The sequence below is a fragment of the Heterocephalus glaber genome, unplaced genomic scaffold (assembly GCF_053883595.1).
Source record: "Heterocephalus glaber isolate CG9 unplaced genomic scaffold, H.glaber_assembly_v1.0 deba00000546, whole genome shotgun sequence".
Lineage (NCBI taxonomy): Eukaryota > Metazoa > Chordata > Mammalia > Rodentia > Bathyergidae > Heterocephalus > Heterocephalus glaber.
In genome coordinates this window covers 13662901-13689887 of record NW_028258147.1, presented here as the reverse complement: position 1 = coordinate 13689887, position 26987 = coordinate 13662901, and the positions used below count along the sequence as shown (strand labels likewise).

At 34.2% G+C, this 26987-nt stretch overlaps 1 protein-coding gene across 11 annotated transcripts in view; it reads left to right on the top strand.

Annotated features, from left to right (window-relative positions):
* Ptprz1 (protein tyrosine phosphatase receptor type Z1) overlaps nucleotides 1-26987 on the top strand; it is a 188787-nt gene that overhangs the window by 142995 nt on the left and 18805 nt on the right. For 3 of the 11 annotated variants that reach the window (XM_004856447.4, XM_087204585.1, XM_087204588.1), the window contains 9 exons: nucleotides 659-4235; nucleotides 8379-8523; nucleotides 17203-17294; nucleotides 20220-20305; nucleotides 23248-23268; nucleotides 23447-23543; nucleotides 24501-24583; nucleotides 25932-26066; nucleotides 26639-26773. In XM_004856447.4, coding sequence (XP_004856504.2) covers nucleotides 659-4235; nucleotides 8379-8523; nucleotides 17203-17294; nucleotides 20220-20305; nucleotides 23248-23268; nucleotides 23447-23543; nucleotides 24501-24583; nucleotides 25932-26066; nucleotides 26639-26773 — 4371 coding nt within the window. The remainder of the gene's footprint in view (nucleotides 1-658; nucleotides 4236-8378; nucleotides 8524-17202; nucleotides 17295-20219; nucleotides 20306-23247; nucleotides 23269-23446; nucleotides 23544-24500; nucleotides 24584-25931; nucleotides 26067-26638; nucleotides 26774-26987) is intronic. The other 8 variants (XM_004856450.4, XM_087204589.1, XM_004856449.4 and 5 more) reach the window with 4 other exon arrangements.

Sequence of the window (26987 nt, the reverse complement as noted above, 5' to 3'; positions counted from 1 at the left end):
ATTGTGTTAGAATCATATTTTGACAAATTGCCTTTAAAATACCAGGTTGCTTAAAACTTCAGAGTACTAAAAATAAAAGGAAAATAAAACCAAATGCCTCTTTCAATCTTTAATTTTCCCCTTATGATGACTTAAAAACTAATGACTTACTGTGATTGTATATAATTACATATTTTGATGTCCAGCTAGTTTTATCTTTGAAATAAATAGTTTTGTTACCATTTCATATTACAGGAAAGCTAATTGCGTTTTAGTTTGTTTGTTGTTGTTTTTACTTTTGCCTGAGGAACTGAACAAAGAAACATAAAAGTAAGAAAATAAATACTATATTAAATTACATTTTACTTTATAAATAAAACTTTTAAAGCTGTGGCATCTATTAATTTAGTTACCTCATTCTATAACATTAAAATAAAGGCAGCTATAAATAATGTATTTTCATTAAGCTTAATGACTTTCTCTAGGTGACAGGAAAGGTTACATAGGATAGAGGTATAGTGAATAAGTAGGATAGAATAGAATAAAATAGGTGTTTTATGAGGGTAAAAAGTTCCCAAGATTCCAAATATTGAATAAGATTGGAGGTGTAAGATATTATTAGCAGTTGATTTTTCTCTCAGTTCCTTATGTCCCATTAAATCTTATTTGCTTTTTAAAGGAAGAGAAGGAAAAAGACATTGAGGAAGACACTGTTGTGAATCCTGGTCGAGACAGTGCCACAAACCAAATACGGAAAAAAGAACCCCCAGGTTCAACCACAACACACTCCAGTCGCTTAGGGAGCAGGTACAATGAGACCAAGACCAACCGCTCTCCAACAAGAGGAGGTGACTTCTCTGGAAAGGGTGCTCTTCCCAACACATCTTTAAATTCTACTCCCCTACCAGGCCCTGAATTGGTGACAGCAAAGGAAATTTTTTTGTTTTCTCAGACTGAACTGCCGCCACATACTGTGGAAGGGACTTCATCCTCTTTAAATGATGGCTCTAAAACTATTCTTAGATTTCCACAGATGAACTTCTCTGGGACGGTAGAATCTTTAAACCCTGCTTCTATAACAGAGTATCCAGAGATTTCTACCGATATGAGTGAGGAAGACAATTTATTAACTGATTTCACACTTGATACTGGAGCTGATGATTCTTCAGGCTCTAGTCCTGCTACTTCTGCTATGCCATTCATCCTTGAAAACATATCAAACGGGTATATATTTTCTTCAGAAAATCCAGAAGCAATCACATATGATGTTCTTAAACCAGGAACTACAAGAAATACTTCAGAAGAATCAGCTTCGTCAGGTTCAGAAGAATCACTAAGAGATCTTTCTATTGATAGAAGTGTGTGGTTTCCTAGTTCCACAGATGTGACAACGCAGCCTGATACCGGATCGGGTAAAGAGATCTTTCTCCAGACTAACTATACCGAGATCCACACTGATAAATCTGAGAAGGGAACTGAGTCCCTTTCTCCAGGCCCCATGGGATCACAGGGCCCCTCAGTCACAGATATGGAAATGCCACACTATTCTACACTTGCCTACTTCCCGACAGAGGTAACACCACGTGCTTTTACTTCATCCTCCGGACAACATGGTTCAGCCCGCACCATCAGTGTGGTACAGTCACAGACAACTCAGCCAGTGTACAATGGTGAGACACCTCTTCAGCCCTCCTACAGTAGTGAAGTTTTTCCGCTAGTCACCCCTTTGCTGCTTGACAATCAGATCCTCAACACTACCCTTGCTGCTTCAAGTAGTGATTCAGCCTTGCATGCTACGCCTATATTTCCCAATGTTGATGTGTCATTTGAATCCACCCTGTCTTCCTATGATGGTGCACCCTTGCTCCCATTTTCCTCTGCTTCCTTCAGTAGTGAATTGTTTCACCATCTGCATACAGGCTCTCAAATCCTTCCACAAGTTCCTGCAGCTACTGAGAGTGATCGGGTATCTTTGCATGCTTCCCTGCCGGTGGCTGGGGGTGATGTGTTATTAGAGCCCAGCCTTGCTCAACATTCTGATGTTGTGTCACATCAGCCCAGTACTCATGCTGCTTCAGAGACATTGGAATTTGGTAGTGAATCTGGTGTCCTTTATAAAACACGTATGCTTTCTCAAGTTGAGCCATCTAGCAGTGATGTTATGATGCATGCACATTCTTCAGGGCCTGAACCTTCTTTTGCCTTATCTAATAATGAGAGTTCTCAACGCATCTTCGCTGTTCCTTACAGTTCTGCAATACCTGTGCATGATTCTGTTGATGTATCTTATCAGGGTTCCATATTTAGCAGCCCTAGCCATGTATCAGTGCCTAAGTCTTCGTTAATAGCCCCAACTGCATCATTACTGCAGCCTACTTATGCCCTCTCTGGTGATGAGGAGTGGTCTGGAGCCTCCTCTGACAGGGAATTTATTTTACCTGACACAGATGGGCTGACAGCCCTTAACATTTCTTCACCTGTTTCTGTAGATGAATTTACATATGCAACATCTGTGTTTGGTGATGATACTAAGCTGCTTTCTAAAAGTGAAATAATATATGGAAATGAGACTGAACTAAAAATTTCTTCTCTCAGTGAGATGGCTTACCATTCTGAAAGCACAGTCTTGCCCAACATGTATGATAATGTAAATAAGTTGAATGCATCTTTACAAGAAACCTCTGCTTTCATTTCTAGCACAGAGGGCATGCATCCAGGGTCTCTTGTTTATACTGCCACTAAGGCTTTTGATCATGAGATTAGTCAAGTTCCAGAAAATAACTTTCCAGTTCAACCTACACATACTGTATCTCAATCATTTGGTGACACTTCACTTAAGTTTGTGCCTAGTGCAAGCTCAGAGCCAGCATCTTCTGACCCTGCTTCTAGTGAAATGTTACCTCCTTCAACTCAGCTCCTATTCCATGAGGCCTCATCTCCTTTTAATCCTGAAGTCCTGCTGCAACCTTCCTTTCAGCCTTCTGATGATGACACCTTGCTTAAAACTGTTCTTCCAGCTGTGCCTAGTGATCCATTATTGGTTGAAACCCCCAAGGTTGATAAAATTAGTTCTACAATATTGCATCTCATGGCATCACATTCTGCTGAAAGTGAAAACATGCTGCACTCTACATCTGTACCAGTTTTTGATGTACTGGCTTCTAATATGCAGTCTGCTGCATTTCAAGGTTTAACAGTTTCATATACAAGTGAGAAATATTTTGAACCAGTTTTGCTTACAAGCAAAAGTTCCCAGCAAGTTGTACCATCTTTGTACAGTAATGATGAGTTATTCCAAACTGCCAATTTGGAGATTAACCAGGTCTTCCCCCAAAAAGGAAGGGATGTATTTGCTACTCCTATTTTATCAATTGATGAACCACCAAATACATTTACAAATAAGCTTACCAATTCTGACGAAGTTTTCACTTCCCCAAAGAGTTCTAATACTGATGAGGTATTGGCTGGCATTCCAACAGTCGTTTCTCATACTATTGTATCTACCAATCATTCTGCTTCTTTAGAAAGTGGGTACATTTCCACTACAGCTGTTCCTCCTAAAAGAGATGGTTCTGTGACCACAGGCAAGTTGCTGATTCCTTCAAAAGCTACTTCTAAGCTGACTGATAGTGCCAGATCTGAAGTTGACTTAGTGGGTGGTGGTGAAGATGGTGGTAATTATGATTATTATGATGATGATTATGACAAAGATGGTGATGGTCTATCCATGAATAAGTGTATGTCATGCTCATCCTATAGAGAATCACAGGAAAAGGTAACAAATGACTCAGACGCCCAAGAAAATAATTTTGTGGATCACAATAATCCAGTCTTGGATTCACTCTCTGAGAATTCTGAAGAAGAAAATGCACTCACAGGTGCAATCTCAGACAGTCAAATTGGTGTGGACAGAAATCTTGATAAGTCACCACCAACAAATGTCCTAACCCAGAAGCACAATGATGGAAAAGGAGACCTTGGCATTCACACTGGTAGTGCCCTGCTTCCTCTTGCCCCAGAATCTAAAGCATGGGCAGTTCTCACAAGTGATGAAGAGAGTGGATCAGGACAGGGTACCTCAGGTAGCCTTAATGATAACGAGACTTCTACAGATTTCAGTTTTCCAGGTGTTAATGAGAGAGATTCTGACGGGGTCCTGGAGGCAGGTGACTCAGAAATAACTCCCGGGTCCCCACGGTCCTCAACACCATCCGGTACCAGTGAGCACTCAGAAGTGTTCAGCAATTCAGAGGCAGGTTAGTTCTGATCAGAAGGACAGAATAAGGTATTGTGATGTTCTTGCTCCAGAAGAAAAGCAGAAAAATCATGGAACTGTAGGAATATTTGGTAAAAGAGCAGATCACCTTTTTAAAATTAAAACACTCAACAAATCAATTTATAGATTTTGGAGTATAATTTCATTATTTCAAATGAATGTTCCTTAATTTCTGTCCAAAATGTATACAATATTTTTATGTATTGTTAATTATCTTACTCTATAGGAGGCCTCTTATGTATGGGAGCAATTATATGCAAATAATATATTTTTAGTATACTGCTTTTAAAATAAGGTAAGAGTGTGCCATTTTAAGATTATTTTAATTTTCATATATGGATTCTAAAATAAGTTGTGAACTAAATCTGATAATAATGTGATAAAAGCATCTCTCTCTGATGTGCCTATAGGAAGAAATTAGACAATTTGCATACACACATCATATGAGGAGCTTTAAAATAAGTTTTATTGATAAGTTTCGAGAGCTAATGGTGAGGTTAAAAAGTTTTAATATTAAAATTTGTCTTTGTTTTAGTCCTTATTGTTGCCTAGAGAGGGCAGTGTGAGCCAACAAATCCAGTTTATTTTGTGCTTGATGTTATACACCTAAATTAAACAATAAACATTAATATGCAGACTATGTATAGGTATTGAATGACAAGACATAGAACACTAGAAGATTTTCTGTAGAGGCATTTCAGTTGTTAATGTATTTTATGCAAATTTGTTTATTGGCCAGATGTTTCTTAGAGCAGATTCCTTGCAGCACATATAATACTGATGTCTGCTTTCTGTGCTGATGGGAAAAAAGAAAAGTTAAATTCCATTAAGCATATGAAATACTGGGTAATTTTATTTAGTTGATGGTGAGAACTTTGTAGGTTGCTTTTAGTAAATAATAAAGTTTTTAAATTAACAAAATATGCAATATTAACAAGTCAGAAGAGAGACCGATGTAATCTTGCACTCTTATTACAAAAAAAAGCTGAATATAATATAGAATTCAGACCAGTCTCATTAGGATATTTTCCTTCTTTGTTATTTTCATCCTTCGAATTAGTTGTATTTTTTTTTGTAGTGCAGTGACAATTAAAAATCTACATTGACAGAGAAATTTTTATTCTGTATTCTGATTTCATACCTTTGTAACATTGCATTTTAATTTAAACCTTTGGACTCTTTAAAGTGAGAATGAATATAAGTCACTATAGTCATTAATATTGTTATGCATATGAGTTGTTATCTGTTCTTAATAGTAATACTTGGTTTTGGGGGATTTATATTAAATAGAAATATCAAGAATTCATCCCTTTTCTTAATAGGTAGTGACATCTGTATGTTCTTCCTAGACTATATTTAGTACATGTACTAAATGTACTAAAATAAGTTTCTCTTTGATGCAGTAAGTAGATTTATGTAATTATCAAGAGTATGTTCTACCACTAATGAGGAGAAAATACAATAATATGAATATAACATCCAGAAACATCAAATGATATAATTAATGAAGTATAAGATCAAACAAGGTTAGGGAAAAATTCTTGCCTGCTTTTAAAACTGTATCTGTGAAAATCATACGTAATTTCTCTTACTAACTACTGAATGTGCCCCTTGGTCTGTAACATAATTTATGGCATATTTCTAAAATATAGAACAATTTATAAGATGTATGCCTCAAAATAATACAAATAAGGCAGATATTAACATCTATAGTTTATAAATGAGTAAACAGAAACCCAGGGGTACTAGAACATTTGAAGAAGGTCATATAAAAAATAAGTACAAAACTAAGCATAGAAATATGTATTATTAACATCTGTCTCTTAGAAAATATACTCAGTGATTGAGGACAATAAAATGTATATAATGCTTAAGTTTTAATTCCAAAATTGTATTGCTTTAGTCTCAAAACATATTATAAAATATTAATCTTAGATTTTTATTTCCTAATAGACTACTAGTAGATTCTTGTATTATCATTTAGGTAGCTCATACCCACAACTGAGTCATATTAAAATACCAAAATTATCTTTTATTCTCAAAGATATTTTATAATATTAATCTGAGTTCTTTAATTTCTACTAGCTCATATACAGTACTGAGCCATATCAGAGCACTTATTTTAGTCTCACTTAAGTGAAAATAAAACCAATGCAACTAGTTGTTTCTCATTGCAGTATACAAAGTGACCAACTGATTGCCTGTTCTTTCATATGGTATGCCATCTTGTATAAAATTCCTAGGTTCCAAAATGTCTAATTACCATAGAATTATCATTCTTAAAACTCAAAATGCACAAAATCAGACCTCCCGGAGAACTTATAAGTCTGTGTGCAAGGCTATATGTATGTGCATGTGTGTATATAGTGCATGCATATAAATGTGATGTGTTTGGGGTGCATATTTCTTGCATTATATGTTATATATCTTCCATATACATCACATATATGCTAAGACATAGCTCATCTATAAAGTACGCCCACACCTATAGAAATGAGATGTATTTTTCTATATATACATCCATATATATTGTTAGAAATATTTATGATCATCAAATATTGATATGACCTTGCTCTGTACATACTTTAATCTCCATAATTTATGTAAGCTCCCTTTGTATATATCTTAATTTCCATCTTGAGTCTCAAACAGCATGGATTAACATTACCTGTAGAACTTATCAAAGCAGTTTGCTTAGCTTTACCTAAGAGTTTCTGATTCTGAAAATTAGGTGTGGCTTGCATGAAGCCCCAGATTTGCATTCCTAGTAAGTTTACAGGTGATGCCAATGCCACTGCTACAGGGATCACAGCTTAAGAGTGATTGACATAGATAATAACTTTAGCCACCATTATAATTACTTACTAGGTAACAAGAACTTTGTAAGTGGATTATTTCCTTTATTACTCTCAAACTTCCTTTCCATTTAGGTAACAATAAGTAGAATAGAAAAAATGTAAGACAACTGCAACTATCCAAGATGATTTTTTTTTTAATTTTGCAAGGAAATATTCAGGTCACTCACTATCAGATTATTTAGGTCCCTAAATGAGCCTGCACACAATACATAATTGCAAGAGCATATTATTGACCTAACAAAAGTTGAACCTTTGGCTTTTGACACAAGAATGTTAACTATAGCATAGGATTCGGTTGACTTCTAATATTTTCACTTTTTATAAGGTTTTATGATTATATTGCTTTATGATTATCAGTCATATCTTTGAATTCCACTTTTTTCTAGCAAATTCATCTGTAAGAGCAAACACCTTGGGAAATACAGGAGTTATTTACATTCCTCTGATACATTTGCTGTATAATTGCATTACATTCATGGCCTTTTCTGCCGTCACACCTGAATTGCACAAGGCAACTGTTACATTGAATCTTCAGCTTGATGGTACAATAGTGTACCTGACTGGTGACAAAAACTAGTCATCTGCCATCTTTTAAATGTAACCCAGGGAACATAGTCAGACTTTTGCATTATTTACACTTGCATATTTGAAAAGAACTTCTTAAATACATGTATTCTTTCAATTCAGATGGAGTAAATAGTATTCTTGTTTTTCATAGAAAAAAGATAAGAAGCACATTCAGTATTGCTTAAAACTAACCTGTACTTAAAATTAGTGTGCTGGGTTCAACAAATACCCTAATGTATAAAGGGTTATCTCAGATATTTTTCTTCAGAAAATTATTAATTGCTTCCCATTATTTACCCAACTGCAGGGTTAACATAATCCAATTAAATTAATTTTAGAAAATCAAGATTAAATATGGTGATACAGTAAGTAGCATTGTTTTTCTAATCATTTTTAAAAACTGGATCATTTTCTAATTTTAATAGTTCTATTTTCCTTTAAGCAACCTTTTCCCCTCAGTATTATCCTCATTTTTTTTTTTTTGCTATGGCATCTCTAGCTTAGATTAATGTAGTTTTTCAGCTCTGTTGCTTGCTGTACACTTTAAACTTTATTTTACTTAATTGTAGACTTCGCATCACATATTAAAAATTCTTAAAGGTAAGTAACAGCAGTGAAGGTTGCAATTAATCAGTTGAAAAGTATTGTGACTTTCCTTCATTTTTAATATCAGCTCTCTCGATTTTCTCTGACTGCAGAGGCCAGTAATAGTAGCCATGAGTCACGTATTGGTCTTGCTGAGGGGTTGGAATCTGAGAAGAAGGCGGTTATACCCCTTGTGATCGTGTCAGCCCTGACTTTTATCTGTCTAGTGGTTCTTGTGGGTATTCTCATCTACTGGAGGTAAGTTGAGTGTTCATTTTAGAAAATTTAATTCATAAAGCTGAGATTTTGCCTATATGTCATCTGACAGGTCTTCAAAGCATATTTGAATTTTGTTTACATGAGAGTTGCCATTAATTTATTCAAGCAACTATGAACAAGATGAAATTGTGAGTCCAAAGACACAATGTAAAAAGGTGGATTATTCTTCATCCTTAAACAATTAAAGTTAAAATAGAGGAACTTCAACTTCAGTTAAATTTAGCGCAGTGTTTTGACAGTTGCATTTCCATGTTAATCTAATTAACATTCAAATAATACCACAACATTTAACATAAATGTAAGTTTCTGCCACCTGTTATATTCCAAGAGTTATTATTTGGCAAAACATAATTTTGATACAATAAAAATATTTTAATAACAGTTAATTTGTACTGTGTAGATGTCAACTCTGTATACTGATGGAAAATGATAATCGGTGCATAAAAGTAAAAACCAATCAATTAAAATAGAAGTGTAAGTAGGGGTAAAGTTAATGACTATGTTAAGATGCATGGGCTTTTAAAATTATCATTTGCTCCAAGGATGAAATACAGCTTCCCTCTAAACAATAGCCCATTAAAACCTTCAAAAAACAAGGACAATTGCAGCCATCCTAAGCTTCCCATTCTGTACCAAGTGGATCACGTAAGTAATTAGTAGGATTTACTAGGGATGTAATATAAGTCAGTAAAACTATCTGCTGGAAAACAAAAATTTTATGATGATATAAGGACTCATAGTTGTAAGCCAAGAAAGGTTTGCTTAATACTTTGCACTTTTAAAAGAGAATTTTCTTCAGAAGATCTATAGTTAATTTCTTTTTGTTTAACAGCATCAATCTATAAATTCACATCCCTACTCTTTATGTGTTATCTCAAAATATATTCTCTCAGTTTATTCCAAAATATTTTACATTTATTGTTTCCCATGTATCCTGTACTGTTGACTACATTCCGGAAATGTGAAAAATGAGTGAATTGGAAATTTGTATCTTTACATAATCCATCTTGGTTCTTATTTTTCCCCCATTCCCCTTCCCTCCCTTCAACCCCTCCACCCCTCCTATCTACAAAGACTTTGTTTCCATTTTTTCATTTTCTCACACTAACTCCATTCCCTTCTTTCTTTTCCCTACCCCTCCCATTTCCCCTTCCCCTTTGCACCTTTTCTTCCTATTTCACATTATCTATTACACCTTTTAGTCCTTATTTACACTTTCAGTTTCTCAAACTAGAGAAATGATTCAGTATTTACACATGTGTGTCATATTTATTTCACTTAAGAGTATTGCCTCAATGTGCATCCATTTAGCTATGTGTCTCTAGTTTCTCATGTTTTATGGCTGAATAATACTCCATTTTATTAAAAAAACACATTTTCTTTATCTGAATTTCATTATATTGACTACCTTAAGTGTACCAATATAATTAATTAAAATTAATTAATTAATGAGTGATACTGTTTTCAAGAAATTCATGCTTATTAAGGAAAAATAATTTTATAAAATATTACGACCAAGCATGTGCGTAGCAGCTGAAATCTAATGCTAAGAGGTTAGAAAACATGGATCTCTTAGGCCAGAATGGGCAGTATAAAGTAGAATGTAGGACTGGAGCTACATAGGGTACAGGAAATAGAGATAAAGAAGAAGAATCCAGGTAGGGATATGCAGCCAGGAGGACCAAAAGTGAGGGTGAATTGGACATGATGAAGTCAGTGAGGCTTAGGGCATATAGTTGCATGTTAGTGGACATCTGTTGGCTGAAGCAGAATGCTTTCATAACCAACTGTATTTCATGCCTGACTTTCTTTACAGAAAAGAATAGACTGCAGGCTATGGATAGCAGATCATGTTTTTGTTACCTGTCATGGATTAGGAGTCCATTTGTGCATAACAAGATGCAAAAATTCTGCTTTCTTCAGTCTGTGCCCTAGTGATTGCTACAGTTGCATGTTTTTTTCACAGAACATTCCATGTTCAGAAGAATGCTTTGAATATAGTAGATAGTCCATAAATGCTTGTTCAGTAAGCATTCATTTGATTTTCTCCCCACATTGCTACCATGTTTGTTCAGATTCCTGGTTTCAAGATAATCTGCCCAACTGTTTTTAAATTAATGGGAATTAATTTAAAATTTAATATTTAAAACATATAAAATAAGATAGAAAATAGAGCCAAATTTTACTTCATAGTAAATAGTGTTAATGTAAAGTTCCAATAAAGATGTCAGGTGATTGACAGATGTAAGATAGAAATAATTAGCATAAGTCTCTTAATCTCTATTACTGTTTCCAAGTATATTTTCTGAAGAATTGAAAAACATTGTCTATTTATTATGATTTTATATTTCCTGGAAAAATTAAAACCTGGAGTGGTTTTTATCCTCTATTACTAGTGGATCATCCCATCTGTAGTGTGTGAGAAAAAGAGAAAAGGGCCAACTGAAAACATATTATTGACTCCAACTAATAAGTTGTTCCTTTTCCTCACAATAACATTTTATGTTTCTTGAATGCAGACTATACTAGTTTAAATAATGAACATTTTCATAATTTATGAAGTGCTCTGATCAAATCTGTCACTCTTGTCTATTTCAAAATTCACTAAATATTGTTAAACGTTTGACCTACTCATGTCTATATGAAATAAATTCACTCTGAAATATAAATTTTGGATCATTATACCCTAGAGGTATTATGTACTGAATCACAGAAGTCTTCAAAGTTTGTGTGAACTATTCAGATTCCAGTGTAGATATATTTGTAAATAATGTGCTTTACACAGTCAAGATAGAAAGACAAGACAATTCTGGAAATTACAGTCTATGGAGAAGTTTAAAAATTTGATGACCTAAAAATAACAGTCCTAGCAGTAACAGTCCTTATGAATTTTTCTAAATATATATTTAAACACTTAAAAAAACTTTAATGAGATAAAATTAATACATCATAAAAGTTACCTATTTATACAGTTCAGTGATTTTTAATATATTTTTATTGTATTCCATAATGACTAATGATTTTGAACATTGTTTAATATGCTTATTGGACATTTATATATCTTCTTTTGAGAGAGGTGAGATAGCATCCTTTCTTGCTTCTTTTTTTATTTACATTGTTTGCTTTTATGGTTGAGTTGTGTTTTTATAAATTTAAGATAAAAGTCCTTTGTAACATATCTAATTTGCAATTATTTTCTCCCATTCTGTGTATGGGGTTTTCACTTTCTTAATGATTTAGAGTGCTGAAGTTTTTTATCTTGATGAAATTAAATTCATTCGTTTTTCCATCATTGCTTTTGCTCTTGGTATCATATCTAAGAAAATGTCACCTAGCCCAAAGCCACAAAGATTTACTTCTAGAAATTTACAAAGATGAAAGGCTTACACTTTCTAATTTCAAAGATTGTAACAAAGCTACAGTAATCAAAAGATTCTGGTATTGCCATAGGACTAGATAAATAGATCAATAGGATAGAATTGAGAGTCTGATAATAAGTGCTTATGTTTGTGGTTAACAAATTTTAGACCAGGGTCCCAAGAATTTTCAGTGGAGAAAGTCTAATTCTTTCAACAAATGGTGCAAGAGCAACTAGATATCCACATTAGAAAAACTCAAGTTGGATCATTTCTCACACTGTACAAAAAAATTGAATTCAAAAAGTGTCATAGATCTAAATGTATAACCTAAAACCATGTAATTCTTAGAAGAAAACGTAAACATTCTTCTGGCCTAATTTTAGGAGAAAATCTCAAGTAGTATAATAAATGCTCTCATCTAATTTGCCTAAGTGAAGATGTTACCTGTATTTACCTTTAGAGGAATTATAGAGCAAATTGCAGGCCATAAAATCTAAGCCTCTTGCAGTTCTGCTTTGAATTCTCTGTACGATCTTGGGTATGTCATTTAGCCGTGTATCGATAAATTTACTCTGCTGTTTTCGTAGGCTTCCTGGATCATCTTTAAGTTTGCAGTAAGTCTTTCTTGAGGGGATCTGAATGAATGTAGCATCCTGAATGTTATTTTATATTTGTAGGAGGTTACAGAGAAGTGGAATAATAATTACACATTTCTAGCTTTTAATTCTAAATACTTGGTGTGATGAAAAGGTGTAAATTAAATAATCAGATTACCGTTGATTGATAGGACCTATGTCTACAAGTTTAAAATAGTCATCACTTTTCTCATAGTGGCTGAGTGATAATTAGCAGGAGACATAGTTATCAACACTTAGCACATAGACGTGAAGACATTCACTGCTTATTCAGAACAGATGGACTATAGATACTAAATCTTGTCATACATTAAGTAATAGCCTTGAAATTATTTTCCAGATGTTTTAGGTTATAATTTACTGGAGCCAAACCATAAATTTCTAAGATACAAAGTGTCTTCACCAGGGAAGATTGTGAAATAGTTCTTTTTAAAGAAAAAGAGGGTAAAATTTTCAGAGCTATTTTGAATCAGAACCTAAACCTGCCAGTTATATTCAACAGAACAGCACATCAGTAAAAGCAGTATAGAGAAGAACTGTCCGTAAATTCCGTTGTTTAATTCTCTATCTTAAATTCAATTTCTTGGGTCATTGAAGGTAAGTGGCAATCTAGAGTGGAGGCCTGCTGGTGCCATACTGCCTTTTAAGCAGAGCGTCACTACCCATGTGAGACTGCCCCATAAAACAAAACCAAACTTTATACAGATGAAATTCATCCATAAGTCCACCTACGCAGTTTTAATTTTTCCCACATGCAAGTTTTTTGGTATGATTTATAAGGTTCTTTTTGGAAATTAATGCCAAATAACATTATTGAGACAATTACCTTCTAAAACCAACAAAGTTTTGATAAAATAATTGAATCAAATAGAGTTAGTATTTACCCACTTACAACAATGAACATTAGCAATGTGTTAAACCTCAATGGCAATATGGTTTAATTTACCTTTATATATTCTGTCAGACACTGCCTTCTTTCACTTCCCTCAGAGTTATTGACACATCATTTCTCCTTCTATCCGGCCATCCATCCATTCAGCTATCCATCTTTCTGTACCTGTAGATCCCATCCCCTCCCCACAGACACACACACATGTTTTGACACTTCAAGTTATTTAATTTGAGACTCAGGTAGGCAAGATAATCTTGGCAGGGGATGTAGCTTAGTGGTGCTATGCCTGCCTAGAAAGTACAAGGTCCTGAGTTCAATATCTGGTACCAGAAAAAAAAAGAGAGATAATCTAGGACACCGCTAATGGTGGTTGGTGGAGTTTATGTGCTGCTAGAAACCCATCTAATTCAACAAATATTGAGTACCCATTGTACTCCTTGCACTCTATTAAGAGTTTGATTCACAGGAAATAAAAAATCATAACCTTATCTGTAAAAAAAATTATATGAATAATAGACATAAACCAAATATATTACAAAAATATTGTCCTAACCACCAATCAAGAAAATAACACAATGAAGTGTAATATCTAGGAACTTAAGATAATTTTTTGATTGATTAGGTATATTTTTCAGAACAGTCCTTATGTAGATGAGCATGAATGGTAGTTTCTGTTAGGTGCAGTGGAAACAGAGAAGCTGTACTTCTGGGATCTGCTTAAGAAATGAGAGGCTGTTTCACAGAGAAGATGCCTCTGAGCTGTCCTGAAGGAGGACAGGGATTTCTTGGCATATTGGAGAGTGAGGCATTTGTTCAGGAGAATTGGGTCTAAAGAGGGGAGAGGAGAGTCTGAGTTAGGAGAGAACAAGGCAGTTTCAAAGGTCAATCGTGTGGCTGTGTTACTAGAGTATAAACTTCAAGCAGAATCATCAGAGATGGTTAGGAAAATAGATAGGTAGCATTTAGGTTTGAATAATCTTGACCTCCATAATCTAAAAATGTTTAGAATACAGAACAAGAAATTACTAACAGAAAGAGCCACAGTGGGGAGCAGGAAGGCCTACTCTATGTGCCATTTGGAGGTAATTAGAAAGGAATGGGTTTCAAGTGAGTAGAAGAAAGAAGTCTCTAGCAAGTCACAAAAAAGTGAGTTATTTCCTACTGAGATATCAAACTAGATCTTAACTATGTATCAAGGATTCTGTTAAAGGGATTATTGTATCCCCTATGAATCACATTAGGGCACTGAAGGCATTTTACAGCTTTAAGATTCTTTTTTTTTTCAATTTTCATCTGCTTGAGTAACTATATTTGAGAGCTCTCAAATTCTGTACCAAATGCAGTGTTTCCATGTCATTGTATCCAAGCATGGTAACCATGGTTGCACAGACTGAAATTTCTTATAGCTTCTGGTCCAGTCTGCTTTCAGTTCTGTTCATGTGAGCCTCCAGTAGATAATTTCTTTATCACAGAACTGTGGTTTTCATCTCTCCCATTGCTCATCATTCTGCCTACTGTCTGCTTTCCAGGATATGATCCTAGCTCAGTTTTCTTTGTCATTTGATCCTGGATCCCATCATGTTCCTTCTGTACCATTTTCTCTGAAAAAAAATATTCCATGTTCTGTCAATTTATGTTTCCCAGTTGGATTATCAAAGTCTTATACTACCACATCAGAAGGATAATTTTTGCTATGAAAATTGATTCTTCAGGGTGCTTTCCCTTTTTGTAACATTAAGGTTATAAATAAACTATACAGTTTTTTACATTATTCTCACATATAGCAATTCATTTATTGAATATTTGGGGATATCTATAATATGACAACACTGAGGACCAATACTGAAGTGATTCATAAAAAGTACTTTCAATTATCAGACAAACATTCCAGTGGGGAAAACCAACTATAAACATGTAAAACAAATAAATAATGGTACAGATAGTTCCCAACTTAGGATAGTTTGATTTTTTTCAACTTTACATTGGCGTGAAAACAGTGCAATTCAGTAGAAAATATTTTTTGAATTTTGGCCTTTTGCAAGGCTGGTCATATGTAGTATGATAGTCTCCTGAGATGCTGGGTGGTGGCAGCGAGCCACAGTTCCCAGTCAGATGCAGAATCACTACATAAACTGATACTCTACATTGTACTGGGTTGCTAAGCTATGATACGGCAGGTTGACTGCATTGAATATACTTTCAGCTAATGATATTTTCTTTTTTCAAGAATATTACTATTACTTTCATTTTTGATCCTTTTATTTTTTAATTTGTATTTCATTAGTACATATTTGGAGTATACATGAAGTTTACTTATGATATTTTCAACTTATAATGAGTTTGTCAGGAAATAATGCCATTTTAAGTAGAGAACCAACTGTATTTCATGTAGTAATAAGTACTAAAAATTAAAGTGACCATGCAGAGTGACTTAGAAACATAGGCTGACACCATCAGCTACCAGAGTCAGGGATTCTCAGGGAAGTAGCATTTCGGCCAATGCATAGATAATGGGAAAGACAGTAGGTGAACAGAGAGAGTTACAAAGCCAAGGGCCTGAGTAAAGACAGGAGTGAGAGAGGACCAGTGTGGACTGGAGCCTGCTGGGTGAGAGAGTCAGTCATAGGAGATGAAGCTACTGACTTGATGAGGGCTCAGTCATGAAAAGTCTTACTACTCATGCTAAAATAATTCAATATCATTGTAGTTGCAGTGCGAAGCCATTCAAGAATTTTTATCCAGCAAAGTAACTTGCTAGAAAAATCTCAAGATTTAGAGGTGGCTCTACATAGGAGCAAATGTTATGTTAAAGCTCATTAGGAGAAAGAAGTACCTTGTAGCTTGAAGCTTTAAAATGGAAAATGAGTTTGACATTTTCACACAAACAGGTATTTCTGATTAAACCATTCATGACTAGTAAGTACTTCAAATAAATAGCTAACATCAAAGAGTGTCATTAGCAGTATTATCTGAATTTCTTAAATTAAGGGTGGTTTGCATTACTTTATAGCAGCCGTTGGTTCTCTGCTCCTCTCCATAGTTCCTAGTGTGCTCTTACCAGATGTTACTCTTATTATCTGAATGAAAATATATTCAAGTGACATTGTAGGTCATAGTTGTCATTGATTCCAAATATATTCATTCTCAAAACCCTCATCAACAAGACCAGCATCTGTTGCAAATAAAATCACTCCAAGTTTAGGTTGTATACTCATTATTTCCTCCCTGAAGTTCTGCCACTACTTTATTATCATATAACACAGAGCTGCCTTCTTTTTTCAAGATCTTACCATTGTGGAACTTCATTTCTGCATCATCATTTCTTGTTGACTTTTGCTACCAGTTGAATGTATCCCAAGGTATATGGTCACTTAAATGTTAAGTAAAAATAGCTTTTGACCTGGTCCTGTCCAAGATGGCGGGACACTCTGGTATATAGCAACAGTGGGAGAGTCTCTGGGACATTGAGGTTTTCTTTATCAGCAAAGTACTGTTGGTACCAGCAGCACCTCAAATGTTATCTCTGCTTTTGATGTGTCTGATACCTGCTCATTCACTCTTCTGCATCTGGCACAGGTAAAACTGAGATAAATTTGAGGAACATAACATTCTTTAGTATGTTACGTTTTGTTAAAATAGATTTAGATACAGCAATCACTCTACTAAACATATATTCACTTTCGTTTTAATGTGTATATTTCCATCAAGAGGAAACCCACAAGTTATCTGATTTTCCATGCAGACAGAAGTATAAATTGTTTCTTTTTTTCAGAAAATGCTTCCAGACTGCACATTTTTATTTAGAGGACAGTACATCCCCTCGAGTAATATCTACCCCGCCAACACCTATCTTTCCGATTTCAGGTAATGACTTAAAGTGTGACCATGAGTAGCTGGGAGATACTAAAATAAAACCACAATGTTAAAGAGGCTTGTTTGTATTTGAGCACTTGGCAAATGGCTATAATATAAATTAGTGACTATATATGTTGCCTCAAATATTAACTGTATCACATATCAGGCACTCAGGCTTATATCTTCTTCTCATTAATTTTAAGCATTCTTAACCATACAGCAGATATGGCAAAATAATAATTCTTCAGGTGTAACATGTTGGAATTGAGCATTTATAGCAATAAAATATTAGTTAAAAATATTTCTGAAGTTTACTAATTTCCATTACTTTAATGGAAAACTAAGCAACAAATGTCAAAATACACCGGTGCAGTAAATGTTCATAGGAGAAAATAACAAAAATAAGGCAAAAACCTAGTTCCTTTCTGCTCATTTGCATTTATATGAGAAAATAATCTTAATTACATTAGGAAAAAACCTCTATAAAATGCTGGTAATAGTGGTGAAAAAAAAGAGAGACACAAACACAAAGAATATATAGTTGCTTGAGATACTTGAAGTCTCCAAATGTTGAATGGTTGAATATTTATTTGGGAAAACATTTGACTATTGTTAACAAAACTTACCTGGATAACAATATCCAAAACTTAATCAGGGTCATTTTGGTTGAGACCTTCCCTGACTCCAAAGTTCACATGGTAAGTAAGACCACAACCACTTGTTTAGTTAATACTTTATGTAACATCTTTGATGAAATGTGATAACACAAAGTGCGGCGACTGGAACTGTGTGAACTATGTAAGAAGTACTGGAGAATAAAGAATGAGATGGGGATCTGGAAGTCACCAAACTAGGGATCTAGAAATAAAAATTAATCTGTGTGGTCATTTTACAGAGATTACTATTGAAACTGTCTGATGCTCCATAAAGTATCGCTAGAGGGTCAAGTTCTGTGGGATGTTATCGTCAGAAATCTCTTGACTAAAAGAAGCAGAAAAAAACGTTTTATTTATATTTTATATAAATTCCATAGTTATGAAATTTATGATGTAGAATATATATTATCTATTTTATATAAATTTATGCTTATATTAGAGGAAATTAAAAGTGACTTGCTGGTTTTTCACCTTTTTTATCAGTATTAGAGCTCAAACCAGGGGTGCTCTGCCCCTGAGCTACTTCCCCTGCCATATCTATTTTTTATTTTGAGACAGAGTCTCTCTAAATTGCTCCAGGCTTGCCTTGAACTTTCTGACCTTCCTAACCCAGCCTCCCAAATAGCAGAAACTATGGGAATGTGCCACTGTACTATTTTATCAACTCCAACTCTTTGACCACCTCCGTTTTATTTCTGTTCTAGTGTGTATTAAAATCCTGTGCATTTATATCAATATGGGATAATTTTTCATTACCATTCTTAGAATTGGAGACTGAGAGCTTTCATCTGCCTGTTGCAAATTGATTCTCTTCACTTCTGAACATATTTCCTCTACCTACCCTGTTCAGTGTGGGTGTGCAAATTAACTCTTATGTTATCCAGAATCCAGCCTGGTTTATGTGCTTAACCAATAAGTGCAGTAACGTTAAGTCAGGAACTTGTGTATGAAATCGAAAATCCTCCATTTTGACTGTCAATAGAATAGTACCCAAGGGCATAGCCTTCCTTCACTCATTCAGCTTTCAGAGATTCACTCATGATCACCTGCATAGGTACCTTTCACATTAAGTCAAAAAATGAAAAGATACATTAGCATCACTGGCTTACAGACCAGTTAATAAGAGAAATTACCGAAATAGCTAACTGTTGGTAAAACTTAGTCTGCTTGCGAAAGGCTGGCTGAGTAGGGTAACATGACTGGATTTGAAGGACATTCACTAGCACTAATGACTCAAGTGTGACAAATTATTTCTGTTTTCTTATCTAATTATAAAAGCTTCTTCTAATCAAGATGGTTCGGTAGGTGTGAAGGTGGAATTACACCCTTGTCTAGTATTTCTTAAGCTTGAGTGGCTAATTCAATTTTAGTATTCACGTCCACTCATCTAAGAGAGAGAACAGATGGATTCTAATTTTTTTATTCAACAAATTCTTGGGAACTGAAGCTTAAAAATATTACATGGCCTAAATGCAGAACATCTGTTGATGTAAATAACTGTTTCTAGTGAAATGTGTTTGATGTTCCCTTGTCAGAGAAACCACTTGTGAAATTGCATACTGTGAACTAGTAATGTACTTAATCTTGGAAAGTATTTCCAGGAAAAGAAAAAAAGAAGTAAAACAGGGCAGTTAAAGAAATTTGGCCCCTTCACAATTAATTAACAGATCCAATGACTTTGTTTACATAGCATATTTTCAAGTTAGAATTCTTGAAGTTTTGCAGATTAAAAGTCCCAAAGGTTTTTTGAAATTATTCTTAATGAATATACTTTGTATAAATATTTTTATTATTTATTGAAAATGAAAAATGTTTTAAACATCTGACTACTTGACTGTAAGGCATTAAACTGTTCAGTTTTATAAAACTGAAATTGTACTGTAGTAAAATTGAAAATATAGTATGCATGTCTTTTTTCTCCAGAATTTACATGTAACTCCTACTTATTTAAAACAAAGTTGTTCGTAAAGAGATGGAGTGCTTGATAAGCAAGGCTTTGTTGGTATTTATAAATTAACATTAGACCACCATTATGTGGTCTTTTCTACTATGTATGGAAAAGGGATTATTGATGAAATCAGATTACGAAAATTCACTTTAAGTTTGAGAATAAATATAAATAAAATTGGTAATTGTTGCTTAAAATCTGAGCACAGATTTAGTTGGGATTTTAAAATAATTCAATTTGGAAGTTGTTTTAGGAAATAGTTTGTAAAGAAGAGACACGTTCATTTCTATTGTTTTACCTTTCTAACACAGGTTTTTTTTATGTACTTAGATGATGTTGGAGCAATTCCAATAAAGCACTTTCCAAAGCATGTTGCAGACTTACATGCTAGTAATGGGTTTACTGAAGAATTTGAGGTATGATCTCAATGTATCTGTTTAAAATAATATAGAAAATAATAAATTCTGAAGATTCAGCGGTAGGCTATTTCTTGACTGAAAAGCATTGAAACCATTTTTATTTCTAGGGAAAATATCAGTTCTATAATTACTTGTTTGTTCCGGAGATGTGTTATGGTTACCATATAATTTAGAAAGTAGGTTTTCCATTTTAAAAGCCAATTTGTACTAGTGGAAGAATAAAAAATAATGTTAATTCTCTACCATTAAGTACAGATCGCTAGCGGTCTTTTTTAAAAATCTGAATTTGGGCCGGGCATTTGTCCCAGTGGTTCCACTGCCTGCCTCGCAACCTGCAGAAGTTTGATCCCTGGTACCAAAACTTTGATCCCGAGTTTGATCCCTGGTACCAAAACAAAAAAACTATGAGCAAAGTGGTAGAAAGAAAATAAAGAAAAAATAAGAACCAAGAGAGATTATGTAAAGGTACAAATTTCCAATGATGAATGTCATTATATTGTATACCTAAAATGTACCAATAAAATAAAATTTAAAAACTATAAAAAATAAAATAAAAATCTGAATTTGTAACAGATTCTTTTTAATTTTCTAAATTATATGAATTATACTAAACTACTAAATATCATGATTTTCAGCTAAACTGCATACAAATTCTTAATTGTAAATATTATACCAATGCAAAAGCATTTAGATAGCTCTTTTATTTTACAAAGTAAATCATTCTTCTCAAGAAAATGTGTTTCTAAAAAACTTGCACTTTAAAATCAGTGAAAAATTTCCCAGTTGATAGTCTGTTATATATTTTTAGAATAGAAAAGGTGGAGAAATTTACTCCAAATGTATTGGCCTAGTGAATTATCATATCATTTAGACAGATTTTTCAAAACAGGACATTATAAACCCAAAAGTAACAATAGCCACAGTAAGAAAAAGAAAAAATTACTGTATTTGATCATTCCAAGCATGTCATTGACTAGGTACTCCCGCATTCAACCTTCACTCTACTCTGGAAGTTAGCTGTTATTCTTTCTATTTGTTATCCATGAACTCAGACTGCATAGAAGTTCATTAACAGCCTATAGATAGCAAAGCTGGAATTTAAACCTAGGTCTGTAATTTTAAACTTCATGCCCTTTCCATTAGCAAGCAACCATCAGCCTCCCTTCTGGCCTCTTCCCTCTATGAAGCACCTCATCCTACTGCCTTTTCATCTCTCCCTCACCTGCCCAACCCCAAATGCTCAATGATCCTCCTACTTGAAGGACTTGGAGCTCTAGATCTGATCATAGGATTTACTCTCCTAACATCTAGTACCTCCTTCCACACATTAATCACTTCCCAGGTCTCTCATCAGTTAAGACTTAGGAAAGGAAAATGCCATACATGAAACAGCTTGAAGAAAGCAAGAGAAATGAAATGTGATATAATGTGAAGAATTATATATTTAAAACATCGACTTCATAACCAAGTGTGGCAGTGCACACCTGCAATTCTAGCTATTGGAGTGACTAAGGCAGAAAGTTATCAAGTTGGAAGGCAGCTCAGGTGATTTAGGGAGCCCTTATCTCAAAATTAAATCGAAAGGATGGGGAATGTAAAATCAGTAGTAGCCCATTTGCCTAGCATGTGTAAGCCCCTGGCTTCAATCTTTAATATGAAAAAAAATGTCAAATTATTTTTTCTTCCCACAAGATAAAGGTTACTGGTAATAGAATGTCACCTCGGCAATAACTGCTGTTACTTAAAGTTAACCGCAGTGTTAACTGATAGCAACTATCAGGCTAATGTCAAAGAAAGTTATACTGGTGATAGGGAAGATATGTCAAAGATCATTCTGATCTTCCAAATGTTAAAAAATGGCCTAAAATAGACTATTGATAATTGAAGATGTTGATAGCATGTGCCCAAAGGCAGATCATTATTGTCACAAGCATAAAGTAATTTTGAATATAAACAGTCCACAGTAATTAAATTAATAAGATGACTTCATACCTTTACCCAAAATTTTTTCTTTACTGCTTTTAACACATGTCCTGATTAAAGAAAAATTTTCAATTACTTAATAATTATTTTAATAACTAGTAATGCTACACCTTTTAAGTGGTTCACCTATTAGATTGTTTTTCATTGTTCAGAATGACTTGCTGCAAAAGAGGCCTTCAAAGCTTGTTTGGAGAGATGGTGGGCCACTTGCTAAAGAATCAGATTCATAAGTTATAACGCTTTCATTTTATTATCTTAATACTAAGTTTTAAATTTTAAACTAAGGTATTTAGACAGGAAATATCTCTGAAGGGCACTTTAATTCATTTTAATAAAAAATGGCAGAAATAACTTTTCCATACCCACTGAAGTTTAAACAAAAAGGAGCCTACTAATTAAATATATAGAAAGTAATCCTATCTAAATTTTGCTTCAAATAACATGATAGATTGGAACAAAAAATTTAAGGAGAATTTTAATGGTTTGACAACTTTAAGTATGTTACAAACCACCTAATATGAAGCTATTTATCTTTTAAAATAACTCAAAAGACAAAAAAAAAAAGAAACCTGTATCACTACTTCAGAGTTTTAAATAGTGCTATAATGGTGAAGTAAAATTGTATCTGTACATTAGCAAATTCAATAACTATTACAAAATGGGCCATGGAATCTATGGCTGTTTTCATCTATTACTTTTTAAAAAGTCATTATATGACATCAGTGTCCTTTTAAAAATTGTTATTTTTTTCCTTTCACATAATTTTAAGGTTCCAGATTGTTAGTTTGATTTGCATGCAATTGTTTGAAACATTGTTTTGTTAGTATGTGACAAATGTATTTATTGCATGATCATAGTTTTCCATTGTAAACCTAATATGAACACTTTTTTTTCTCATTTGTCGTGTGCTGTGGAATTTGATTTCTTTACTTTTTTGGCATTCATTCCCTCATTAGACACTGAAAGAGTTTTACCAGGTAAGGCATTATTTCACTGCATTTTCTTTTAGCCAAGAAGTAGTTGTAATACATAAAAAAAAAAAAAGTTTTTGTTTTTGGATAGACTATTTTGTTTGTTTTGTCTTGCATATTTTATTTTAAGGTGTTTTGTTTAAAAGCATGTGTATTAAAATGGTGTCTGTGCGATTTCTTGCAGGAAGTACAGAGCTGTACTGTTAATTTAGGCATTACAGCAGACAGCTCTAACCACCCTGACAATAAGCACAAGAACCGATATGTAAACATTGTTGCCTGTGAGTACATCCTCAACTCAGCTGACTTCATCTTCCTCACTGCTGTGACATTAACCAGCGTCCTGAAGACCTTGACAGCCAGCTCTCAGTAGGGCTGTTTCAGGTCTTGGGTTATCAGGAAATAGAATTTGTGTTTGACAATGCATAGCATGATATGACTCCATTTGTTTCTTTTATAAACAGAACACATTTTAATTGGAAATATTCTGCCCCACGAAACAACCAAGTTTCCTTCTAGTAACGCTTTCCTCTGTCGTTATGTATCTCCTGCAAGTAAATATAAGCTCTGTAGAACTGAAGTTAATCCCACATTCCTTGTTTCAACATGTTTGAATTCCCACAGTTATACTATACAACCTTACTATGGTTTTTAGCCCCTTTCACCTGGCATTGGCACCTTTTCTGTGCCTGGATAATTGTCTTCCTGCCTCCATTTCCTGGAAAGAGCCAAGAATCCTTCTGTTTCCTTCTGTTGTGTCTCTTCACCCATCAGTCTTCTGTTCAGAGCTTGTCTGCTGCCAACCTTCCCTAGCTTTCTGGGACTCTCATCACTCTTCCTTCTCACTGAGTGGCTCTCCACTACTCACAGCCCCAGAATCATTTTAAATATCCATCCAAGATGCCAACTTCAAGCTTCAACCACTATGAAAACTTTTATTATCATCCCAAGCCAATATACTGTCTGCCTTCACATCTCCCTTGGTGTTGCGCTTCTCTCTCAACACACGTATATTCCCTTCTGGTATATGTCCTAGGCTCACCTAATACAGTAGAATATTTCTTTAAAGCAGAAATTTTGTTCTTCATCTTTGTTATCTTTATTTCCTCATTTCCTCCAAAGCCTCATAAATTATTTTTGTCATTTTAATTGTGTGAAATAAATTATGACACAAATATAAATGGCCTTTATTCTGAAGTAGTCTGTGTTTTATTGAAATACATTATTTTTTATTCCAGATGATCATAGCAGGGTTAAGCTTGCACAACTTGCTGAAAAAGATGGAAAACTGACTGATTACATCAATGCCAATTATGTTGATGTAAGCATGCTTGATCTGAAAGTTTATGGCAGTTATATCAGATGCTGGATTTATGATACTGTGTATACACCTGTGTGTAACACGTTTTCTGATTTAGCAATAGTAAACAAATCAGAGTGAATAATTTTAAGAGAAAATCTTATGACTAAATGATTTCAGATCGAATGGCAGTTTAATTGGCTTATCTTCTGGGAGTGGGGAGAACTCAGGCTAGGAATGTAAGTTCAAGACAGAATATGTATATTCAGTTAGGTTTATAACTCTCAAATGTAAGGGGTAGGACAAATGCTTATTTTTAATTTCCTATAGCTCCTGACACAATGTTGTACATATAGCAGATGATCAATGCATCCTAACTGAAAGAATTTCTTGGTACTACTAATAGACAAACACATGGTTATTAAACCACTTAGCGATCTTTTATAATTTGGGGCTCCCCTCAGGACACTAGAGCATTTCAAACTTTCTGGACCTCTCCAGGCACTGTATATTACTCACTGATTTCTGGTTTTTCACTGTAGTCAATAGAATGTCAGCAGAATTCAGTTATTTCCCAGACCCTAATCTCACAGATTGTCTTCAGGTTAATGCCATATGCAACACTAAATTCAAAAAACTGCATACATGAGTATAAAGTGGGTTTGTAATGAACATCATTTCATGCTTCCATAGGTGGCAGTGTGTGTGTCAGAATTAAATAGAGTTTTCCAGTTTTGACTGGTTTTGAACTGTACCTCTGCCATTGGTTAGCAGTGGGACATTGGACAGCCACTTAACTCTGCTGAGCCTCAGTTTGCACCTCTGCAAATCAGGGATGGAGCTTCCATTTTGCATAGATGATGGATTAGATTAATGTTTGTAAAACATCTTTTCCCGTGATGCTTACTCAAGGATGGCTAGTAATGAGTAGGCCTACTCATTCCCACCGAGGAGAGAAAAAAGGTCAGAACTCCAGAGGTTTCTTAACTGATATGGACACTTAGCCACATTGTCTGACAAACATTCCAAAACAACACAATCAAAAAGCAAATCTTAAGCACAGTAAATCGATATAGGCTAAAAGCATTTGGAATAAAAATGCAGAGAATTGTGAATGTGCCAAAGCAAAGAGAACTATTTTTTAACAAATATTATAGTTAAGAGACAGTTGTTATCCTTCCTGGTTTTATCAACTTTCTCCAGCTTTGCAAATTTAATAGATTTCTGTTATAGAAAAATGGCACTGACCTTAAAGACTTTATATATATATATATATATATATATATATATATATATATATATATATACACAGTTGTAAAGCGTATATATAATACAGTTAGTGAGAAAGACTTGTTAATTTTCTCTTCAGGGATATAACAGGCCAAAGGCTTACATTGCTGCCCAAGGACCCCTGAAATCCACAGCTGAAGACTTCTGGAGAATGATATGGGAGCATAACGTGGAAGTTATCATCATGATAACAAACCTTGTTGAGAAAGGAAGGGTATGTGGGTCATTTATTGTGTCATCTCCAGATTGCAATTAGAGATCCTTTTAATTAGCTTTAAGAGTCAGCATTAAAAGCAACAAAAATTAATAAAACTAATAAGGGTTTATAAGGATAAGGATTTCTTCTTGTAAGTATGACAGCTAAAAGGACCCAGTCAGCATTATAGGTCAAAATTTGTTACCATCAGTGCAGCTATCTCTTTCTTTAAATACATTCTTCATGCTCTGAAAAAAACATGAATGAGACTTACTAAAAAGCAGAGAAGACTATAACCTATTTTCATTTGAAGGACCTGGATTTGAGTGCAGGCTCTCAATACATCTGGCATCACTTTCTTTTTATGAAAGAGGGAAGATGAGCCTAGGTCATGTCAAGTCTCTCAGTTCTATGATTCTATCCCTAGTCTCCTCTGCAACTAACTTAAAATCACTGAGAAAGGAAAAATGATGTTTAGATGAGTCAGAGAATCTTCCTGTCATGATCTGCAACCTTCACTTGCTTCAGGAATGACTTTTACATTGTATGTTTGAAATACATAAATAAAATCTTTATTTTCTCTTTTGCAGAGAAAATGTGACCAGTACTGGCCAACAGATGGTAGTGAAGAATATGGGAACTTTTTGGTCAATCAGAAGAATGTTCAAGTGCTTGCCTATTACACTGTGAGGAATTTTACTCTAAGAAACACAAAAATTAAAAAGGTGAGTCAATAAATAATGGACATATCCCATTAGTAGATGAATAGATAAAGAAATATATAGATATAGATATGCACATTGGTTCACAAATTTAATGTGTTCTACAATTTTGAAAAGATATGATGTGAAATAGGAGGAAAAGGGACAAAGAGGAAGGGGAAGTGGGAGGGGTAGGGGAAAGGAAAGAAGGGAATGGAATTAATATGAGAAAATGAAA